A 23207-nucleotide genomic window follows, 5' to 3' on the forward strand; every position below is an offset into this window, starting at 1 on the left:
GTTGGAATTTCAAACAAGGTGGATCTGGGGTGAATTAGCGGGGGTAGAAAAGATCAAGGTTTTGGATGGGGGAAGATAAGAGATGGTGGTGAACAGCTGTTTTAAAGACCTGGAGGGAGGAGTGGGATTGAAGGGAGTGAGGGAGTTTGTTCCAGAGGCGGGAGAAAAGAGGAATGAAAGAGTGAAGGTGAGCAGAGTGCCGAGATTTCGGCAGTTTAACCATCAGAGGGTTGCTGGCAGATCTTGTGCGACCTGTAGGAATATTTGGGGGACAGAGCACAGAGAGAGCTGGGGGTGCAAGGCCGGAGAGGAGTCGGTAGAAGACAGAAAGACCACCTACCTGCCTGCGGTGAGTGAGTGAAAGGCCCTCAGAGATAGCTTCATCGCGGGAGATTCCAATAATTCTGAAAGCTTTGGTTTCAACAGCGTGAAGCCGAGCTAGGTGTGAGGCAGGAGCACCGGCCCATAGGAGAGAACAGTATTCCATTGAGCTGCGGATGAAAGCCTTGTATGTGGTGAGGAGCTCAGGTGTGCCGAGGAAGGACTTCGCACGACGGAGGATGCCCAGTCGGCGACTGGCTTTGGAGGCCAGCTTGGAAATGTGGTTTTCCCAAGAAAGATCATGGCAGATAGTGAGACCCAAAATCTTGAGCGACAGAACTTCTTGGAGAGGATTGTTGAGAAAGTAGATGGGAGGGTTGTCCAGTCGATCTTTTCGGAGAGACATAGTAAGAGTGTGAGATTTGTCAGGATTGAAAGACATGTTCCACTTGTTTGACCAGTCTGTGATTTTGTCCAGGTCTTCAGAGAGTGAGGAGGCAGCAGACTGCCGATCGGAGGGAAGAGGAATGGAGCGGCAGAGAGTGGAGTCATCAGCAAAGAGATAGAGAGGATTTTCGAGAGAGTCAGAGAGATCATTGATGAAGACCAGAAAAAGCACGGGGCCCAGAACACTGCCTTGGGGAACTCCAGCCTGAACAGGAAGAGGAGATGAGAGAAACCCATTCAGGGCCACACGTTGACGACGACTAGAGAGGAAGTCCGCCAGCCATGCGTGGAGATTTCATGGTTACGTGGTTACGGATATGGTGTGAGAAATGGAGAAGGTGAAAGGATTTTGGAACTTGCTGATGGAGCTGATTTGTTGATTTGTAATACTCAGTTCCAGAAAGAGGATAATAAGCTTGTTACATACACGTCAGGTGGGTCGACGACAACCGTTGACTACCTGATGGTGCGTAGGCGAGATAGGGGGCACCTCCGGGACACAAAACTGATCCCGGGGGAGGAGGCTGTTTCACAGCACCACTTGGTTGTCTGCGACGTAAGGGTGAAAGGTGCGAGGAGAGCTCGGCGGGTGAAGTACCAACCGAGAATGAAGGTGTGGAGGTTGAAAGAGGTGACAGTAAGGGAGGCATTAAAAGAGAGGCTGAGTAGGGTCGAGGATGATGTGGTTGAGCTTGAAAGTGGTTGGATGTCAATGAAAGCTGGTCTGTTGGGAGCCGTTGGTGAGGTATGTGGATGGACAAAAGGACCACCGAGGCACTCGGAAACATGGTGGTGGGATGATGAAGTTGGAAAGAGGATTGACGAGAAGAGGAAGAAGTTCAAGGAGTGGCAGAAGGCGAAGGGTACGGGAGCAGAAACAGCAGAGCATGAAAGTTATAAGGCAGCCAGGAAGGCTGCAAAGAAAGAGGTAGCAAAGGCGCAGGAGGCATGTAGGAAAATGTTCGGAGAACGCTTGGATTCGGAAGAGGGTCAGAAAGCAGTATTCAGGATTGCAAAGCAGATAGCGAAAGAGAGGTGTGATGTGATGGGGTTGAGTTGCTTGAAGGATGAAGTGGGACAAATCGTTGTCGACCCAGATGGAATTAAAGGAAGATGGAAAAGATATATGGGAATGCTGTTGAATACAGAGAATGAATGGGATGGTAACATAGAGAGTAACCCAGTTTTAGGACCGGCAGAGAAGATAACTGAGAAGGAAGTTGAGGAAGCGATAAAAGCAATGAAGGGTAGAAAAGCGGGAGGGCTGACGGGAGTTGTGGGAGAAATGTTGAAGGCAGCAGGAAGTTGGGGTGTGAAGAGAATGACAGAGATCTGTAATCTGGTGGTGAAAGAAAGCCGCATTCCAGTGGTTTGGGAACTGAGTACCCTCGTCCCTCTATACAAGGGGAAAGGTGACCCTCTGGAGTGTGGCTCGTACCGAGCGATAAAGTTATTGGAGCATTGAATGAAGGTATTGGAAAGGGTGTTGGAGAGGAGGATAAGGAAGAAAGTGAAGATCGACGAAATGCAGTTTGGATTCATGCCAGGAAGAGGAACGACAGACGCGCTTTTCATTGTGGGGCAGTTGCAGGAGAAGTACATGGAGAAGAGGAAGAAGTTGTTTCTTGGGTTTGTTGATCTGGAGAAAGCATTCGATCGGGTTCCACGCAAAGTATTGACATGGGCATTGAGGAAGTTAGGAGTGGAGGAATGGTTGATCAGAGTCGTGATGGCAATGTACAAAAGAGCGCGCACAGCTGTAAGGACAAAGGACAGGAACAGTGGTGAGTTTGAGGTGAAGGTGGGAGTGCATCAGGGGTCGGTACTAAGTCCACTACTATTTGTAGCTGTGATGGAGGTGCTGGCTCAGAACGTAAAGGAGGGTTTACCGTGGGAGTTGTTGTATGCAGATGATCTGGTGTTGATTGCGGAAGGTATGGATGGACTGAAGGAAAAGATGAACACGTGGAAGGAATGTATGGAGACAAAAGGTCTGAAGGTGAATATCGGAAAGACGAAGGTGATGGCAAGTGGTAAAGCATGTGGTGAGGTGGAAAGAACTGGGAAGTGGCCCTGTGCTGTGTGTAGGAAGGGTGTCGGAATGAACGCCATTCAGTGTACAATGTGCGCTGAGTGGGTTCATCAAAAATGTAGTGGTCTGAGGGGGTCATTAACCAGTGTGGCAACTACATTCAAATGTAAGGTGTGCACAGAAGGAGCTGCAGATGGAGGAAATGTTGAGTTGGATCTTGGAGACGGCGTGAAGCTGGAAGGTGTGAAAACATTTTGCTACCTCGGAGACATGCTGAATGGAGAAGGTGGATCAGACTCGGCAACGGTTGCTCGAGTGAGATGTGCATGGAAGAAGTTTCGGGAATTGAGTGGCGTGCTGATGATGAGGGGAGTGTCATTGAAGCTGAAGGGAAAGGTGTATGCTGCATGTGTGAGAAGTGTTATGATTTATGGGAGCGAGACATGGGTAATGAACGTAGAGCAGCAACGAAGGTTGGAAAGGGTGGAAATGCGAATGGTTCGACGGATGTGCGGAGTATCGTTGAGAGAGAGGAAGACAAATGATGAATTGCGAAAGATGATGGGAATAGAGCCTGTGATTGATGCTGTGAAGAGGAACAGGTTGAGATGGTTTGGTCATGTGTTGAGGAAGGATGAAAGTGACTGGTTGAGAAGAGTGATGGAAATGAATGTAGAAGGAAGTAGAAGACGGGGAAGACCGAGAAAGACTTGACTAAAGATGGTGGAAGAAGAAATGCGGGCAAGGGGGTTAACAACGAGAGATGCAGAAAATAGGGCAAAATGGAGAAGATCGTCATGGGGACCGCAAGGCTAACCCACGCTCTTGCAGGGAAATGGCCTTAAAATGCATGTTGTTGTTGTTGTATGCAGTCACGTGAAAAAGTAAGTACACCCCATGTAAGGTTTTGACTTTTTCAACATATTTCAACATACAGCTATTTGATCTTCATTTCAACAATATTGATAGATAAAGGTGATATAATATAACAAATATCATGAAAAATTTACATTTTGTAGTCCATTGTATATTTTAAATAAACATAAATGCAAATTTTTTTTGTTTTGTATACAAGATCGAGGGTCGTCAAAGAGCGAACATTAATCACACAGAAAGACAAACCGACACATAAAACAAATAACATCGGGAGCGGTAGACAAGATGGGGAGAGAGGGTGAAGGACACAAACACAACATTTGAGAGCAGGGACCGAGAGACATGGAGACATCGAGAGATCTGTGGGAGGGAGAGGGCTTTGGGGGGGGAGGCATGGGAAGGGGGGGTGGGAGAGGTATAAAACATATGGACACTGCCAGGACTTCCAGGAAAGAAATTGGAATTTCAAACAAGGTGGATCTGGGGTGAATTAGTGGGGGTAGAAAAGATCAAGGTTTTGGATGGGGGAAGATAAGAGATGGTGGTGAACAGCTGTTTTAAAGACCTGGAGGGAGGAGTGGGATTGAAGGGAGTGTAGGAGTTTGTTCCAGAGGCGGGAGAAAAGAGGAATGAAAGAGTGAAGGTGAGCAGAGAGCCGAGATTTCGGCAGTTTAACCATCAGAGGGTTGCTGGCAGATCTTGTGCGACCTGTAGGAATATTTGGGGGACAGAGCACAGAGAGAGCTGGGGGAGCAAGGCCGGAGAGGAGTCGGTAGAAGACAGAAAGACCACCTACCTGCCTGCGGTGAGTGAGTGAAGCCCTCAGAGATAGCTTCATCGCGGGAGATTCCAATGATTCTGAAAGCTTTGGTTTCAACAGCGTGAAGCCGAGCTAGGTGTGAGGCAGGAGCACCAGCCCATAGGGGAGAACAGTATTCCATTGAGCTGCGGATGAAAGCCTTGTATGTGGTGAGGAGCTCAGGTGTGCCTAGGAAGGACTTCGCACGACGGAGGATGCCCAGTCGGCGACTGGCTTTGGAGGCCAGCTTGGAAATGTGGTTTTCCCAAGAAAGATCATGGCAGATAGTGAGACCCAAAAGCTTGAGCGACAGAACTTCTTGGAGAAGATTGTCGAGAAAGTAGATGGGAGGGTTGTCCAGTCGATCTTTTCAGAGAGACATAGTAAGAGTGTGAGATTTGTCAGGATTGAAAGACATGTTCCACTTGTTTGACCAGTCTGTGATTTTGTCCAGGTCTTCAGAGAGTGAGGAGGCTGCAGACTGCCGATCTGAGGGAAGAAGAATGGAGCGGCAGAGAGTGGAGTCATCAGCAAAGTGATAGAGAGGATTTTCCAGAGAGTCGGAGAGATCATTGATAAAGACCAGAAAAAGCACAGGGCCCAGCACACTGCCTTGGGGAACTCCAGCCTGAACAGGAAGGGGAGATGAGAAAATCCATTCAGGGCCACACATTGACTACGACCAGAGAGGAAGTCCGCAAGCCATGCATGGAGATTTCCATGGATACCATAGGAGGAGAGTTTGGTGAGCAGAGCTGGGTGCCAGACCGTATCGAAGGCACGTGATATGTCAAGGGAGACAGCTCTGATTTCCTGTTTGGCATTGAGTACCTCCATCCATTGTTGAGACAGCAGAAGCAGCATGTCCAGAGTAGAGTGACCTGGTCTGAAACCAAATTGATGATCAGAGATCAAGCCATTGGAGAAGAGGAAAGATTTCATATCCGAAGCAATGATGGATTCCATGACTTTGCTGATAATTGGGAGCAGGCTGATTGGTCTGTAGTTGCAAGGATCTGTTTTTGCACCTTTTTTGTGTAAAGCGGTAATGTTTGCTGATTTCCAGGATGCTGGCAGATGACCTTGAGCAAAAGATAGGGTGAAAAGAACAGAGAGAGGGTGAGATAGAGCGGCAGAGCAGGATTTTAGGACCCGTGGGCTGATGCCGTCTGGTCCAGTTGCAGAATCAGAGTCGAGGTTAGACAAAAACTCCTCCACCTTGTCAGGAGAGAAGGACACAGAGTCCAGGAGCAGTTGGGTTCGACTGGGAAAGGTGGGAAGAGAGAGAGATGGGTTTGGGACTAAAGATTTTGAGGCAAACTCGGAGTTGAGGCATTCGGCTTTGTCACGTGCGATGTCAACTGTGTGGCCATTTGAGGTAAGGGAGGGGATGGAGGGGGAACAAACACCAGAAACGGATTTGAACAGACGCCACCAGGATTTGGAGGAAGGAGACAGGTTTGAGAGTTCATTCTTGAGTGAGGAGAGATAGTGCTTCCTGGCACTCCTGAGGGTAGACACACACTTGTTCCGAGCTTGGTGGAAGGAACTGAGATTGCCTTCAGTTGGATTAGCCTTCCAAGAGGCAAAGGCAAGTTGTTTCAGGGCAACTGCCTCACCACAAGATTCAGTGTACCATGGACGAGAGGAAGGGTAAGACAACTGAAGACGAGATGGGATAAATCTGTGCATGAGAGAGAGCAGTTTGCTTTGGAAGAATTCCCAGGAAGAATTGATGTCAGAGGCAGTGGAGATGGGAGACCAATCCAGACGATTGATGGCTGCTTGAAGACTGCCCCAGTCTGCCTGAGTGAAATGCCAGACTCGTCGACGCTGAGGAGGCTCTCTGAGAATGGCCAGAGAGATGTCCACTTTGACAAGCACATGATCAGAAGAACCGATTGGGGCAGAAGAAGAGCAGCAGACATTAGCAGGGAAGTTTGTCATAACCAAGTCTCGAAGAGGAGATACTCCATTGGCTGAGATCCGGGTCGGGAAATTGACAGATTGTGTCAATCCCAGTGAGTCACAGAAGTCCTTTGCTGAGGTGCCATGACTGGTGAGAGAGGAACCCACACCCAACCAGGTGGCATGATGACAGTTGAAGTCACCACATATGAGGAAGAGAGAGTTGGGATGAGTGGATAGAAGTTGGTCCATGTTGTCAGACAGTGAAATGTAAATGGAGTCATCACTGTTTGGGAGACGGTACAGAACACATATGAACAAAAGGTGGGAGCGGAGAGGAAGCCGTAGCCAGAGGTACTCCTGGGGGTGAGGAGGAGAGAGTGCAGTGCAAGGAGAGTGAGGAAGAGAGTTTTTGATAAAGATAGCCACCCCACCACCAGGACGAGGCTCAGGTCTATCATACCGGAGGAGGGAGTAACCAGGAAGAGATATTAAGGAATCAGAGACATCTTGAAGGAGGAAAGTCTCTGTTAAGCAGATCAAGTCTGGATTGTCAGAAGCAACCTGAATGGAGAGATCAGTCAGGTTTGAGCGAAGGCCCCGGATGTTTGAGGTCCATACCGTTAATGAAGAGAGAGGGGGAGCATCGGGTACAGGACAGGGGAGGGGAGGAGTAGGGTAAGATGAAGGATGAGAAGGGGGGGGGGGGTAGGGAGAGCAGTTGATCGTGTGTCAGAGATTACAGAAGAGTTCCAAGAAAGGGAAGGATGAGGAGGATGAAAGGTTTGATGGTGAAGGGATGAGGCACAGTGAGGGGTTGTTTGAGGGGGGGCAGAGGAAAGTAGAAGGTTGGGGGGGTGGAGGTATGAGATAGAAGGGAGACGAAGTGGGGAGGAGGCAGCTTTGAGGAGGAGGGGGGAGGAGGGAGAATTGGAGAGGAATGGTATGGGGGGAGATTTGAATGGGAGGGGTTGGGGGGGAGTTTTGAAGGGGAGGAGTGAGGGGGGAGTTTAGGAGGGGAGGGGCAAGGGGGGAGTTTAGGAGTGGAGGGGCAAGGGGGGAGTTTAGGAGTGTAGGGGCAAGGGGGGGGATTTGGAGGGGAGGGGCAAGGGGGGAGTTTAGGAGAGGAAGGGCAAGGGGAGAGTTCAGGAGTGGAGGGGCAAGGGGGGGGATTTGGAGGGGAGGGGCAAGGGGGGAGTTTGGAGGGGAAGGGCAAGGGGGGAGTTCAGGAGTGGAGGGGCAAGGGGGGAGTTTAGGAGTGGAGGGGCAAGGGGGGAGTTTAGGAGTGTAGGTGCAAGGGGGGCGATTTGGAGGGGAGGGGCAAGAGGGGAATTTAGAAAGTGGATGATTAATGAAAGACGAACATTGATAACAAATTGGGTTTGTTGTGATTTTCAAGTTAGCAATCAGATTCAGAACGATGGAGGAGGGGTGGAATGAATGTGAATTTAGACCATGTAGTGGGGGAGACGTATAAGAGATTGAATTTCTTTTTTTTTGACGTGGAATGAGTTGGAGAGGAAATTGAGAAAAGCCTTTTAAATAGGAGGAAAAACAGCGTGTTGTAATATACCACTGAATAGAACACTGAAGGGGAAAGGTTAAACATATTTAAATAATATTGAAACAGAACCGTGAACAATCTTATATGCACAAAATACCGGGGGGAGAGCGGGGGGAGAGCCGAGAGGGACCACCACGAGTCACGTGTGCAGGGCAAAAGGTGGATGGCAAGGAGATAATGGGGGCGGGGCGAACCGCACCCCTGGACAGAAAGTACAGGATGAGACAACAGCACACATGGAGAAAGGGAAATAAATGTTTTTGGTTATTTTTTTTATTTTTTTTGGGGGGGGCGGGGGGGGGATTTAAAACGTTAGACAAAGAGTATTATGTTCGGGGTAGAAGGGAAAAAACTAAGAGCCAAGCAAAACAAGATGTAGGGGACTTAAGTTAACAAACACCGACGGGGGTACAAGGCCGCACACGTGGAGCAGAACACGATTAATTAATTATGAGTTACAGGAAATTCAAACCAAAACTAACTATGAACAAACAATAACGCATGGACGATAAAATAACGAGTTGAAATTTGACAAACACACGAGTGAAAAAATAACCGCTTTGTATGCCCGGAGAGAACCAAGCCTCAAGGTCGGAAGCTTCAACAACTAGGCCGCGTGGCACGAAATACTCACCTATTTTTTACAGATATGAAAGATTAACACCGATAAATCTGCCATGGGACACGCAAAAGGTACACACACGTAAGATAAATACAGTTTCGACAAAAATACAAATGTGACAATTACTTAACTTCGAGCGTGCGTGAAGATCGTGGAACAGCTTCGAAAAACCGTGACCGCCCCGACAAGATCTCACGAGATCTCCAATGAGATCTCGCATGTGCAAAAAGTAAGTACACCCTTGGCTCTAATAGGTGGTATTGTCTGCCCCCTTTGGCAGAAACAACCTCAAGTAGGCATTTCTTATAACTGCCTACCAGTCTGTGACATCGACTGGGAGAAATTTTTGCCCACTACTCCATGCAGAATTCTTTCAGCTGTGCGATGTTTGAGGGGTTTCTTGCATGCACAGCTCGTTTCAAATCCCCCCACAACATCTCGATGGGATTTAGATCCGGGCTTTGACTTGGCCATTCCAGAACCCTCCATTTTTTCTTTTCAGCCATTCCTTGGTGGATTTACTGGTATGTTTAGGGTCATTGTCATGTTGCAAGGTCCACCTTCGGTTGAGCTTCAACTTTCCGACAGATGGCCTCACATTATCCTCAAGCACCCTCTGGTACAATGAAGAATTAATTGTGGATTCTATGATGGTGAGCTGCCCAGGCCCTGATGCAGCAAAGCTGCACCAAACCATAATATTTCCACCACCATGCTTTACAGTTGGTATCATGTTCTTGTGGTCAAATGCTGTCTTTGGTTTTCGCCAAACATGTCTTCTGGTACTGTGGCCAAATAGCTCTACCTTTGACTCATCTGTCCAGAGCACATTGTTCCAGAAGTGCGGGCCTTTGCCTAGGTGTTCATTGGCAAACTTTAGATCTTGCCCTGATGTTCTTTCTGGACACCAAATGTTTCCTCCTGGCACACCTCCCATGTAGATCAAATTTGTGCAGCCTCTTTCTAATGGTAGACTCGTGCACTTTGACATCAACAGTGGCAAGAGCTACCTGTAGGTCCCGTGATGACATTCTGTGGTTCTTAGAGACTTCTTTCAGCATCTTGGGGTCTGCTCTCAGGCTGAACTTGCTGGGGCGGCCTGGCCTGAACAAGTTGGCAGTTGTTTTGGAATCTTCTCCACTTGTAGATGATCTTCCGGACAGTCGAATGATTGATTTCAAATTGTTTGGAGATCTTTTTAAATCCCTTCCCAGACTCGTAGGCATCTATAACCTTCTTTCTGAAGGCCTCAGAGAGCTCTTTTGATCTGGGCATGGTGACGCCGCACACTTCAACAACAAAGAGCAAACCAAACGAAATGTCTGAGGTTTAAATAAGACAGGTTCCTCCTCCAAGATCCTCTCGAACCATGTTCTAAACTTTTGCACCTGAGCTGGTGCACCTGATTCTAATTTTAGGTATTTGAAGTAGTGATAAATGTAGGGGTGTACTTACTTTTTCCACATGCAAAATTTGCATTGATGTTTATTTAAATTATACAATGGACTACAAAATGTAAATGTTTCATGATATTTGTTATATTATATCACCTTTATCTATCAATATTGTTGAAATGAAGATCAAATAGCTGTATGTTGAAATATGTTGAAAAAGTCAAAACTTTACATGGGGTGTACTTACTTTTTCAGGTGACTGTATATGTATATACAGTACACTCAGAAAGTATTCAGACCCCTTCACTTTTTCACATTTTGTTATGTTGCAGCCTTATGCTGAAATCGTTTAAATTTATTTTTCCCCTCATCAATCTACACTCAATACCCCATGATGACAAAGAACAGGATTTTAGAAAGTTTTGCAAATGTATTGAAAAGAAAAAACTGAAATATCACATTGACATAAGTATTCATACCCTTTGCTATGACACTTGAAATTTTGCTCGGGTGCATCCCATTTCTCTTGATCATCTTTGAGATGTTTCTACACCTTGATTGGAGTCAACCTGTGGTAAATCCAATTGATTGGACATGATTTGGAAAGGCACACACCTGTCTATATAAGGTCTCACAGCTGACAATGCATATCAGAGCAAAAACCAAGCCATGAGGTCGAAGGAACTGCCTGCAGAGCTCAGAGACACGATTGTGTCGAGGCACCGATCTGGGGAAGCCTACAAAAAAAATTCTGCTGCATTGCAGGTTCCCAAGAACACAGTGGCATCCATAATTCTTAAATGGAAGAAGTTTGGAACAACCATGACTCTTCCTAGAGCTGGCCGCCCAGCAAAATTGAGCAATCGGGGGAGAAGGGCCTTGGTAATAGAGGTGACCAAGAACCAGATGGTCACTCTGGCTGAGCTCCAGAGATCCTGTGTGGAGATGGGAGAAACTTCCAGAAGGACAACCATCACTGCAACACTCTGTTGACAATGCCCCAGGCCACCCTGAGGAGCTGAAGGTGGCCCATCTTACTGTGGCCCTGTCGAGGTCATCTTCCTCTTTCTGTCACACAACACCATCTCCCTAATCCAACCACTAGGCCAACGAGTAATTGCCACCTTTAAGACGTGTTACACCTGCCCCATCTTCTGTTGCATCTTGGAGGCAATGGAGACCGACCCTGAATTTAGCGTTGGGAAATGTTTGAAGGACTTCCACATAGCCCACTTCAGCACCATCAAGGACTCTCTCAACAAAGGCAAAGCTTCCACCATCAACGCTTGCTAGCAGAATGTATGGCCACAGGCAATCAACGCTTTCAAAGGTTTTCCCGACAACACTGAGCAGAGGCGGAAATTGCTGGGCAAAAACTTAAGATTTGCCAAAGCACAACACATAAAATAATGCATACCATTCAAGGGCCATTCCAGTTCCTGCTTTTCCAAGTGGCTGGCAGCAGGAAGCAAGCGATTAAGGCAATCCAGCGGTGGAAGCATCTCAATAAGGTGGCAGAGCAGAGGTCGAACCACAGGCATGGCAAGAAGCAAGAGTGAATTGACAATCTGGCAGAGCATACTGCCTGCAGCAGAGCCATATAGTACACCTACACACCACAGAATCACAGCCAATCACCTTCACAAATCAGAACTATTAACCACAATTGCACCACACAATGTCAATCCATGAAAGCACAAGATTAGCTGATGTGGGCCAGTAACTGCCTGCCTCAAAGTACGAATGCTTGTATCTACCAATGTGATATTGTCATATTCATTGGTACACATGATAGTAGGTTTAGCTGCGACGAGCAGCTCTATGAGAGGACCGCGTTGTTGTTCTTGTTGTTGGGGTGCCTTTTTGAATAGCACATGCGCATACACTCGGACGTGCGTTGGTATGAGGTAAGAACATCGCGGACTAAAATCGCGATTTGTTTGAAGAAACCAGAATAAATTTAGCAACAAAGACAACATGAATGTTTTCATATCAATCTCGTTTCACAGAACTTGACACAAATTAGGTGCAATTATTGAATAGCGCATGCGCATACACTCGGACTTCCCCTGCCGACCAAGCCCGTTTCAAATTATCCCTCTGCCACCCAGAATTAACATTAATAAATAACATTAATGAATTAACATTAACATTAACAGAAATAACATTCACGTCCATACATTATATGTAATCAGTTGATGAAGCATGTTGCGTCGCAAAACAAAGGACAAGACCAGAACTGAAAGACAAAAAGACGCAAGTGCATGCGTATAATTTAATGACTGGTCAAATTTGGTAGTGCATATTGCAACGGATATCCTCATGATTCTACACGTCGCAGCTGCTGACCACACTGTGGTCATTTTTCTCTTGTTTATTCAGGAGAGCAGAAGTTTATATTCTTGCACAGCCTCAATGCATTTGTGTTCATTGATCACATTCCTATTTAGCCATTTGTTTGCAGAAGAAAGACTGCAAAAAAGAAAACATTGAGCCACTACATTCACAGTAGCCATGCTGTGGGTGGAGATGAGCACAGCCATAAAACTAGAGAGTTCTTGAACACTTTACCCAACACAGTTTTGAGGAAAATACATTGGGAAGAGTTACCCCCTGCCTTTTTAATTGGATGAAGTTAGCTCAGGCATTGCATCACTTAGCGCCGCCATTTTGTCTGAATCTTGATGTTTCCCTGCCCTGAGAGCGGCAAATTTGATTGGTCAAGACAGCATACAATTTTGCCAAAGTACTGCTAACCTGATAGTTTTTGGAAGTACAAATGAGGCAATTTGTTCTACCGTGTTCCAAATATATAATGCAATTGAAATTAAATAAAAGTTTTAAAGGCTGTAGAAAATACAAATACTGAATCGTTAGTTTACCGCCGTTCACTTGTGCTGTTCACAAATTTGTTTGACAGATGTGGATGTCATTAACTTGCATCAATAGCCAAATAAACGTTGTAAATTAGACGCAAACAAAAAGCAGCCCTTGCATTTTGACTGAATTGCAGAATACAATTGTGAGATACAAGACTGTGAGTGGTAACTTGTCAGCTTTGTCAGCAGTGATCTCATCCATCAGGATATAGTGGATGGTGCCAAGCATAAAATGGATATAATAATAGACTTGCAGAAAAAAAATGCAGAAGAAAAAAAAAATACAAAAGCAACAAAACGTTTGCTCAAGAATAATTGATACAATTTCATAAAACAACTTGTACAAACTTGACTCTTACTCTGTAGTTTATCCTTTACGGTGTCGTTCTGTGCACTTTCACATAGGAGTGAGCTTGAGCGAGTGAATATGTCTGTAACATGAGGAAGTAGTAACTGCAAGTGCTTGTGCAAAAGAGCCACGCTTGAACAGCTCTGGAACAAAAAAAAACAAAAAACAAACAACATTATTAACAAGGCAACAAAATGACACAGAATAAAGCTCGGATATCATGTATACATGGGATTCCACAATTTGTGGCATTTCAGTACGTGACCATATTTGCATAGGTTCAAGAACCTATGAAATTGCAACGTCATTTTGAATTTCCATTACCCCAAAACAAAAAGAACAAAAAAGAGCAATCAGAATTGCAGACCCTCGCCAGGATGTGTTTTCAGTGGTTTTTAAGGTTTTGTGTTAAAACAAATATGGCGGCCGAACCAAGTGACCAATGACATCATTAATTTTTTTTTCTCCACCAATTTATCCCTAGATTATGCTCAAGAAATTTCATCTTGATCGGATGTAGTATTGTACTTGTCGAATTATGACGTCATAATGGAGGCACCTATGACATCATCATTAACAGATGTTATTCCACATGGAGAGTTATTTACAATGAGCCATGTCTCAATTTTTTCGATGCAGCGCTTTCAGAGATATAGAGGTGCAAATTGGTTTCGATTTTTCCAAGATGGCGGCCAAACCACGTGACCGATGACGTCAATATATTTTTTTCTCCACCAATTTATGCCGACATGACGCTCAAGAAATTTCATCTTGATTGGATGAAATTTTGTACTTGTCGAATTATGACGTCATAATGGAGGCACCTATGACATTGTGGGGGATACCCCATAGAGGCATAATTCACTAGCACGGGACCAGTGGGTCTATTGACGGTATGGGCGTGGCGTGCGCTCGGGTGTTGGAGCCACGCCCCTTTGAGAGGATCGGGCGGACGTCATGTTTGATATAAAAAGACATGAGTTCCGGTCGGGTTTTAGTTCTGTGGACATAAAGGAGCCTTGAACAAGTCAAGAAGTGCTTTAAACCTCTCGTTGTCCGCAACTCCGACATCATCATTAACATATCTTATTCCCCATGGAGAGTTCTTTACAATGAGCCATGTCTCAATTTTTTCTATTCCGCGCTTTCGGAGATATAGAGGTGCAACGTTTTTCGGTTTTTCCAAGATAACGGCCAAACCACGTGACCTATGTTGTCATAATTATCATTTAAAAATTATGCAGGTGAAGTTGCTCCGATGGTGAAAATTTCCTGTCAATCGGACCAACGGTTGCAGAGAAAATCATAATTATTCTGTGTGGACAAACAAACAGACAGACAAACAGACAAACAAAGACAGACAACAAACAGACAGACAAACAGACAGACAAACAAACTGACTCAAATGCAATGCCCTCTCCTCAGGCGAGGATAACTAGAAAGCATCTCAAAATTCAAAGCCCATCCTTGACCACCTTGTACTCAAACTAAACTTGACAAAAACAACAGCTATTTTTATTATTATCAAAAATCAGTATTCTCCATATTCTCATGATAAAGGTTTGTGTAAAATTTGATGATAAATGCTCAAATGGTAAATAAAAAAGTTACGTCCTGGATAGAAACACAAGCTCAAAACAACAACAACAGAACAACATGCATTTTAAGGCCATTTCCCCTGCGAGAGCGGGGATTAGCCTTGCGGTCCCCATGACAATCTTCTCCCTTTTGCCCTATTTTCTGCATCTCCCCTTGTTAACCCCCTTGCCCGCATTTCTTCTTCCACCATCTTTAGCCAAGTCTTTCTCGGTCTTCCCTGTCCTCTACTTCCTTCTACATTCATTTCCATCACTCTTCTCAACCAGTCACTTTCATCCTTCCTCAACACATGACCAAACCATCTCAACCTGTTCCTCTTCACAGCATCAATCACAGGCTCTATTCCCATCATCTTTCGCAATTCATCATTTGTCTTCCTCTCTCTCAACGATACTCCACACATCCACAGAACCATTCGCATTTCCACCCTTTCCCGCCTTCGTTGCTGCTTTACGTTCATTACCCATGTCTCACTCCCATAAATCATAACACTTCTCATACATGCAGCATACACCTTTCCCTTCAGGTTCAATGACACTCCCCTCCTCATCAGCATGCCACTCAGTTCCCAAAACTTCTTCCATGCACATCTCACTCTAGCAACCGTTGCCGAGTCTGATCCACCTTCTCCATTCAGCACGTCTCCGAGGTAGCAAAATGTTTTCACACCTTCTCAGACCGCTACATTTTCGATGAACCCACTCAGCGCACATTGTACATTGAATGGAGTTCACTCCGACACCCTTCCTGCACACAGCACACGGCCACTTCCCAGTTCTTTCCACCTCACCACATGCTTTACCACTTGCCATCACCTTCGTCTTTCCGATATTCACCTTCAGACCTTTTGTCTCCAGACATTCCTTCCACTTGTTCATCTTTTCCTTCAGTCCATCCATACTTTCCGCAATCAACACCAGATCATCTGCATACAACAACTCCCATGGTAAACCCTCCTTTACGTTCTGAGCCAGCACCTCCATCACAGCTACAAATAGTAGTGGACTTAGTACCGACCCCTGATGCACTCCCACTTTCACCTCAAACTCACCACTGTTCCCGTCCTTCGTCCTTACAGCTGTGCGCGCTCTTTTGTACATTGCCATCACTACTCTGATCAACCATTCCTCCACTCCTAACTTCCTCAATGTCCATGTCACTACTTCTCGTGGAACCCTATCGAATGCTTTCTCCAGATCAACAAACCCAAGAAACAACTTCTTCCTCTTCTCCATGTACTTCTCCTGCAACTGCCTTACAACAAAAAGCGTGTCTGTCGTTCCTCTTCCTGGCATAAATCCAAACTGCATTTCGTCAATCTTCACTTTCTTCCTTATCCTCCTCTCCAACACCCTTTCCAATACCTTCATTCCATGCACCAATAACTTTATCGCTCGATACGAGCCACAGTCCAGAGGGTCACCTTTCCCCTTGTATAGAGGGACGAGGGTACTCAGTTCCCAATCCACTGGAATGTGGCCTTCTTTCACCACCACATTACAGATCTCTGTCATTCTCTTCACACCCCAACTTCCTGCTGCCTTCAACATATCTCCCACAACTCCCGTCGTACCAACCGCTTTTCTACTCTTCATTGCTTTTATCGCTTCCCTGGTGTTGGGCTAGTGGCTAGGGTGCCGGCTTAGGATCCTAGGATCCTGGGTTCGAATCCCGGTCGATTGCTGAATTAACGCCAGGGGGGTTGACTCAGCCTGTCATCCTTCCGAGGTCGGCTAATTGAGTACCAGTTCACTGGTAATTCCCTGTTTGTCGTTAAAGGCGGCAAAAAGGGTTGGCGTCAGGAAGGGCATTCGGCCGTAAAACATTGCTTCAAAAAGGGGACCGAAAAACAACAACAACCACGGTTCCCGAAAAAGGCCAACCCCCGCTTTGCAGGGAAAAATGGCCTCTAAAGGTGGTTTTTTTTTATTGCTTTTATCGCTTCCTCAACTTCCTTCTCAGATATCTTCTCTGTCGGTCCTAAAACTGGGTTACTCTCTATGTCGCCATACCACTCATTCTCTGCATTCAACAGCATTTCCATATATCTCTTCCATCTTCCTTTAATTCCATCTGGGTCCACAACGATTTGTCCCACTTCATCCTTCAAGCATCTCACCCCCATCACATCACACCTTTCTTTCGCTATCTGCTTTGCAATCCTGAATACCGCTCTCTGACCCTCTGCCGAATCCAAGCGTTCTCCGAACATTTTCCTGCATGCCTCCTGCGCCTTTGCTACCTCTTTCTTTGCAGCCTTCTTGGCTGCCTTATAACTTTCCTGCTCTGCTTTTTCTGCCCCCGTACCCTTCGCCTTCTGCCACGCCTTGAACTTCTTCCTCTTTCCAACTTCATCATCCCACCACCATGTTTCCGTGTGCCTCGGTGGTCCTTTGGTCCATCCACATACCTCACCAACGGCTCCCAACAGACTATCTTTCATTGACATCCAACCACTTTCAAGCTCAACCACATCATCCTCTACCCTACACACCCTCTCTTTTAATGCCTCCCTTACTGTCACCTCTTTCAACCTCCACACCTTCATTCTCGGTTCGCACTTCACCCGCCGAGCTCTCCTCGCACCTTTCACCCTTATGTCGTAGACAACCAAGTGGTGCTGTGAAACAGCCTCCTCCCCCCCCCCCCCCCGGGATCACCTTTGTGTCCCGGAGGTGCCCCCTATCTCGCCTACGCACCATCAGGTAGTCAACGGTTGTCGTCGACCCACCTGACGTGTATGTAAACAAGCTTATTATCCTCTTTCTGGAACTGAGTATTACAAATCAACAAATCAGCTCCATCAGCAAACTCCAAAATCCTTTCACCTTCTCCATTTCTCACACCATAACAAGAAACACAAGCTCAAATGGTTAAAAAAAAAAATAAACACGGTCCAAGCGATTTTTTAAATCCCAGCAGTCTCACGCTGATGCGCAGTAAAAGGACTGATAAGACCTAGTTATACTCACTGACTTTGCTGACATTTTTGACCAAATTTTTAATTATTTTCTCTGCAGGGTATCCCCAAAGTCATGCATCATTGGAAAAATTTAAAGTGACTATCATAGGAAATTAAATTATTTTATTCAACAATTAGCCCGGATGTGTTGAAGAACATTCAGAAAAACCTGCTTTTCCATTTACAAACATGTTTTGAGTTTGGTGGGATACATTTCGACCAACTAATGTAGCTGAAGGGGATTTCATTCAATCCCCATCCTGAAGGGGGTAGCAATGTTCCAGGCTGAAGATGAAGACACTGACACATTTCCCCTGGTGGCTGGGTGTCTGGCTCTGAAAAACTGTTGACAATATCACATGATTTGGCCTTGGCAAAACATTCTTTCCGAATGAGGCTTATTCTGCTTTGTCAACTTGGGACATTGTTTTGAGTTCTTTGATCTTTGAGGGAATATTAAGCCGACTACGGGTTGTGGCTCGCGGAGATGTTGGGGACGGCTGTGGACGCCAACATCTTCCATGCATGTATTGTTATCTATAATAAATCTCTTGTACACTGTCCTAGTTCGACCAGGTGCTTATTAAACCCACGACATAGCCAACCTTACAAATAAATATTTTGCCTGTGATGCGTGACTTTATGGACACCCTGTATATTGTCAGAATAAAGGTTCGTTGAAAACTTGATGAGAAAAGCTCAAATGGTAAATAAAGTTATGGCCGAGACACAGACACACACGCACACACAGAGTGGAGGACAGGCTAATAGACAGAAAACCATGGAAATGCTATGCTTATGGGGAAAGGGGGAATATTTCAAACATGGCTGAAGACTTGAGAATTTATGCCATTTTAAAGTTCCATTTTAAATAATAATAATAATTCATTTATTTTGTATAGCGCTTTTCAAGAAGCCCAAAGGCGCTTTGACAGAGTGGAAAACATAATGCATAACAATACATGAAAACAACAATTGCAAAAAGACAAGAATCAATAGGGAAATATTTAAAGCAAAAGGAGGGAGAAGGAGAAGTGATAGTCAGGGGTTAAATGCTGTGGATTGAATGTTGAATGCAGTGTTGAACAGGTGGGTCTTTAGTGATGTTTTGAATGTGGTGAGTGAGGAGGAGTCTCTGATGGTGTGAGGTAGTGAGTTCCAGAGGGTGGGAGCAGCGATGGAGAAGGCCCTGTCCCCCCAGGATCTGAATTTGGTCCGGATGGGGGGGGGTCAGGAGGTTGGTACCAGCAGAGCGGAGGTTGCGGGTGGGAGTGTGTCTGGAGAGGAGGTCAGCCAGGTAGGATGGGGCCAGGTTATGGAGGGCTTTGTAGGTCAAGAGGAGGATTTTGTACTGGATTCTCTGGGGGATGGGGAGCCAGTGAAGCTTATAAAGGACGGGGGTGATGTGGTCACGGGTCCGGGAATGGGTGAGTAGACGGGCAGCGGAGTTCTGAATGAGATTCAGATTAATCTTCAGATGAGAACAAAAAAAAAAGAAAGAAAAAGAGGTCATGCTTAACACATCCATCATGATATGGTACCTCTTCTTCGGTGTTGACATGACAGAATGCAAGCAGATGCTTATGCAGGGAGGATAAGAGATCGTGCAAATGGGCTGGCGGGCTACTGCTCCACATGGACATCTCAGCATGCTGTTTGTCACTGTTTTTCTCAAGCTCCCCAAATGCTCGCTCCTGTGCAAAGATCATGAGAGCAAAGATCATATTTTACAGGTAAATCACCAGAATTCAAAGTTCTTCAAAGACAAGATGGTCATTCTCAATGGTGCCTGACCCACTAGCCATGAACTAGAAATCACAAGATTAAGTGATTAGCTCAAGGCCTAAATTAAATTTGGCATTCTGTACTTTCACACCAGCGGCTCTGACAATTTTATAAACCTATGCAGCTGTGTTTGCACTTTCCTCCACCCACCCTCTACACCCTCCTCACCCTCCTCCCCTCCCCACTTTCCACCCCCCACCAACACACTTCTTTTTTTCTTTTTTTTAAACCAAAAGCATTGTGTTCCATAGCCAGATGCACAACAAATAAATGAACTGGACTAAAGTGGGCTGCCTCTCAATGGTCCCAAATTTTTTGAAAAAAGCGGCAGATGCTCAACTGCAGATTTGTCACAGAATATTATCATCAACAAATCTAGTTGTTAAAACCTGAATTGAGCTATTCAGTGTCCATCTCAGCAGCCGTCACTTCATCTGAAGACAACTTTTAACGACATAAAATCTCAACTTGCATAGCTTTTTAATGAGATAATAGATCTGTTATCTATAATAAATCTGCAAGTTTGTCAAGAAACTTCTTGACCATCTGTAAGCTTAACAACATGATAGATGTCATAATAGGTGTAATAGTTTTTTGGGTTTTTTTGGATACAAGATCGAGGCTCATGTACGAGCTAACATTAATCACAAAAAAAAAACCGACACACAAAACATGTAATAAAGGGAGCGGGAGACAAGATGGGGAGAGAGAGAGGGAAGCACTTTATTTCAGCGGGAGAGAAGCCGGAGAAGCAGTAACTTCTGATTATGCTTTATTTCAGGAAAGGTATTTTATCCAATCTAACTAAACATACAAGTATATCAGAGATAAAATCAATACACATTAACCAGAAAATAATTAAAAGTGTCGGGAAGGTAGAAGCAAAGAAAGAGGAAGGCAGAGTAGTAGGAGAATGAGGGTTCTAAAACACACCTAATTTTACATGTAAGTGGATGGGGAAAGTGCATTGGAACTTATGGACCACCCACCGAAAACCCCAAAAACATCCATCTATTTCTCCCTTTCCCATCTAAGCCATTAACAAAGGTTAAATACTCAATAGACCTTGATCCTTGATCCATAACCTTGATCTTTTCTACCCCCACTAATTCACCCCAGATCCACCTTGTTTGAAATTCCAACTTATTTCCTGGAAATCCTGGCAGTGTCCATATGTTTATACCTCTCCCACCCCCCCCCCCCCCCCACCTTCACATGCCTCCCCCCCCTCACATGCCTCCCCCCCTTCACATGCCTCCCCCCCAAAGCCCTCTCCCTCCCACAGATCTCTCGATGTCTCCATGTCTCTCGGTCCCTGCTCTCAAATGTTGTGTTTGTGTCCTTCCCCCTCTCTCCCCATCTTGTCTACCGCTCCCGATGTTATTTGTTTTATGTGTCTGTTTGTCTTTCTGTGTGATTAATGTTCGCTCTTTCACGAGCCTCGATCTTGTATACAAAAAAAAAAAAAAAAAAAAAAAAAAAAAAAAAGACCTGCATATTTTCTTTGATCTCATATAGAGAGCCAACAAATAATTGTTTATGTTCTATTTTAGGAAATAACTTAATCTTCTTATTGAACTCATCACCATCAAGAATATTGATAAATAGTATGTTTCAACTTGGTTCTTGGTTTAAGTATCTTTGTTGGGCAGAGATGAAATGATAAACCCCTCTTATTGCTCTTATCTGAGCACCTCCTGAGCCACATATCATTTTTAGATGATAGTAAATTATTTTTCCATTGAACTTTTGATAACCATCAAAGTTTTCTGTCCATTCAAGAATGTTGACTCCTCTGGGAGGAGCCTCTAACTTACTCGTATTTAAATGTATCTGCTTATTTGTTTTATCTACTTTTGCCCCTGTTATTTCTTCAATAAGACTTGTTTGATATTTTTCACATTCGTTATGCTTTCCATTTAAATACCAAGGCTGTGATTTTCTCCACTCCTTAGTTTGGTTATTGCCTGGTTCTATTATTTATATACCAGTAAAAAAGGTGGCGGTAGCCCATTGAACCCCCCATTCCTATTTTTATTAATTATTATGTATATCTTAAAACTTATACTTATCTTTTAAATACCTTAACACTTGTGTTTATCTTAACTCTTATGTTTATCTAAACTCTTATGTTTATCTAAACTCTTATGTTTATCTGAACTCTTAAATTTATCTTCACACTTATATTATCTTATCACTTATCTTAATGCTTATATCCATAAGGCATCCTATCAATTCCATTGTCTAAAATAAGCTTATCATCAAAAGCCCCCAATGTCTTCTTATTTACCTCCTCTGTATATAATTGATGTTTATAACTTCTTATTGTATTCATTTTTCGATACTCTTCTTTCTTAAAGGTTAAACAGTTGTAATAATGTTCAAAGTTTATTGTTTCTTTGATTACATTTTTCTTTTCTCCCTTTAAGTTTTTATCACTCTTTTCAATATTATTATCAATATATTTATAAGCATAAGCCTTTGCTCTCAATCCCACAAATTCACTCATTATCTTTCCACCCAATTCATTTTTAAACTTTCCAATAACCTTTTTATTCTTTGTAGAGAATAGTTTGTTATCTGATTTATAATTATTTTCCTCTGTATTTGTGTTTATTTTCCTCTGAATTTATTTTCAAAATAAAGCTGTCTGTATCCATATATAGTAGATTAATATCATCCACATATCTCCTCTTCAAATTATTGCAAAAGTAATCATACATTAATAATTTTGATAAGTCAAAAATTTATGATCCTAGATAAATAGGTTTATCCATTTCAATACTTTCTTTAACCAAATGGATAGCACAAAAACTCTCTGAAAACACCTCTATTCTTTGAAAACTGGGTCTATTAATTAATTTAGATGCTTGCTTCCAAGATGTAGCAAGTCTTATATTTTGTCTGTTTCTAACATTCTCCATTGTCTTTCCAAACACAGCATTGTTCATCAATTTATGAAAGTCCTTCTCAAAATCTGTATTTGCCTCTGTTCTTCTCTTTGTATTAAAATCAACATATGTTTTCAACCAATGACTTTGTCTAAACTGTAGAACTCTATGAATCTTCTTTACTCTCAAACCAGCAGCCAAATATTGTCTCAAATTCCTTTGATGTAGAACATAAGTATATTTATCATATAATGTAGTAAGTAGTTTCGCTGTAGGCTTTATTTTAGTAAAAAATGATTGTTGATAACCGCTGAGCCATACTTTTCTCGGATTTTCTTTATCAGGGGCATAGGGCAGGTCTTTGTGTTTGTTGTGGAGTTCTGGATATTTTAAATCAACCTCAAAATAATACCCAACTTCTGCTTTGTCTAACTCCTTTTGAGAAGATATAACGATGTTTTGTAAAACTCTTTCATAATGTTTTTTTTAACCCATATAAGTTTTCCATAAGGTGGAGATTGAGACATAGCCCATCCATAAAGATTATTAGCATCATAATACATCAAGTAAGAACTATCATTTTAACATCATAGTTAGGAAGATATTTATGATTTGCTTTGGCATATCTCTTTGAACATACTTGAGATATTCCTCCTCTTTTAGCTTTCTCTATCATCAACAACATATCAACATCACCAATTAATTCTAAATCCTGTTTCATCATTTTCAACATAGCACTCCAAGCTCATCCTGATGCGGTATAATAACGAGCAGGGTCC

General features: G+C 44.0%; 1 protein-coding gene across 1 annotated transcript in view; it reads right to left on the reverse strand.

The window, feature by feature from the left end:
• LOC137422161 (putative E3 ubiquitin-protein ligase HERC1) overlaps window positions 1–23207 on the reverse strand; it is a 443323-nt gene that overhangs the window by 342977 nt on the left and 77139 nt on the right. The window contains 3 exon segments of the mRNA XM_078772274.1: window positions 11381–11572; window positions 13202–13334; window positions 19294–19446. Coding sequence (XP_078628400.1) covers window positions 11381–11572; window positions 13202–13334; window positions 19294–19446 — 478 coding nt within the window.

The sequence above is a fragment of the Myxine glutinosa genome, chromosome 2 (genome assembly GCF_964187855.1).
Source record: "Myxine glutinosa chromosome 2, kmMyxGlut1.1, whole genome shotgun sequence".
Lineage (NCBI taxonomy): Eukaryota > Metazoa > Chordata > Myxini > Myxiniformes > Myxinidae > Myxine > Myxine glutinosa.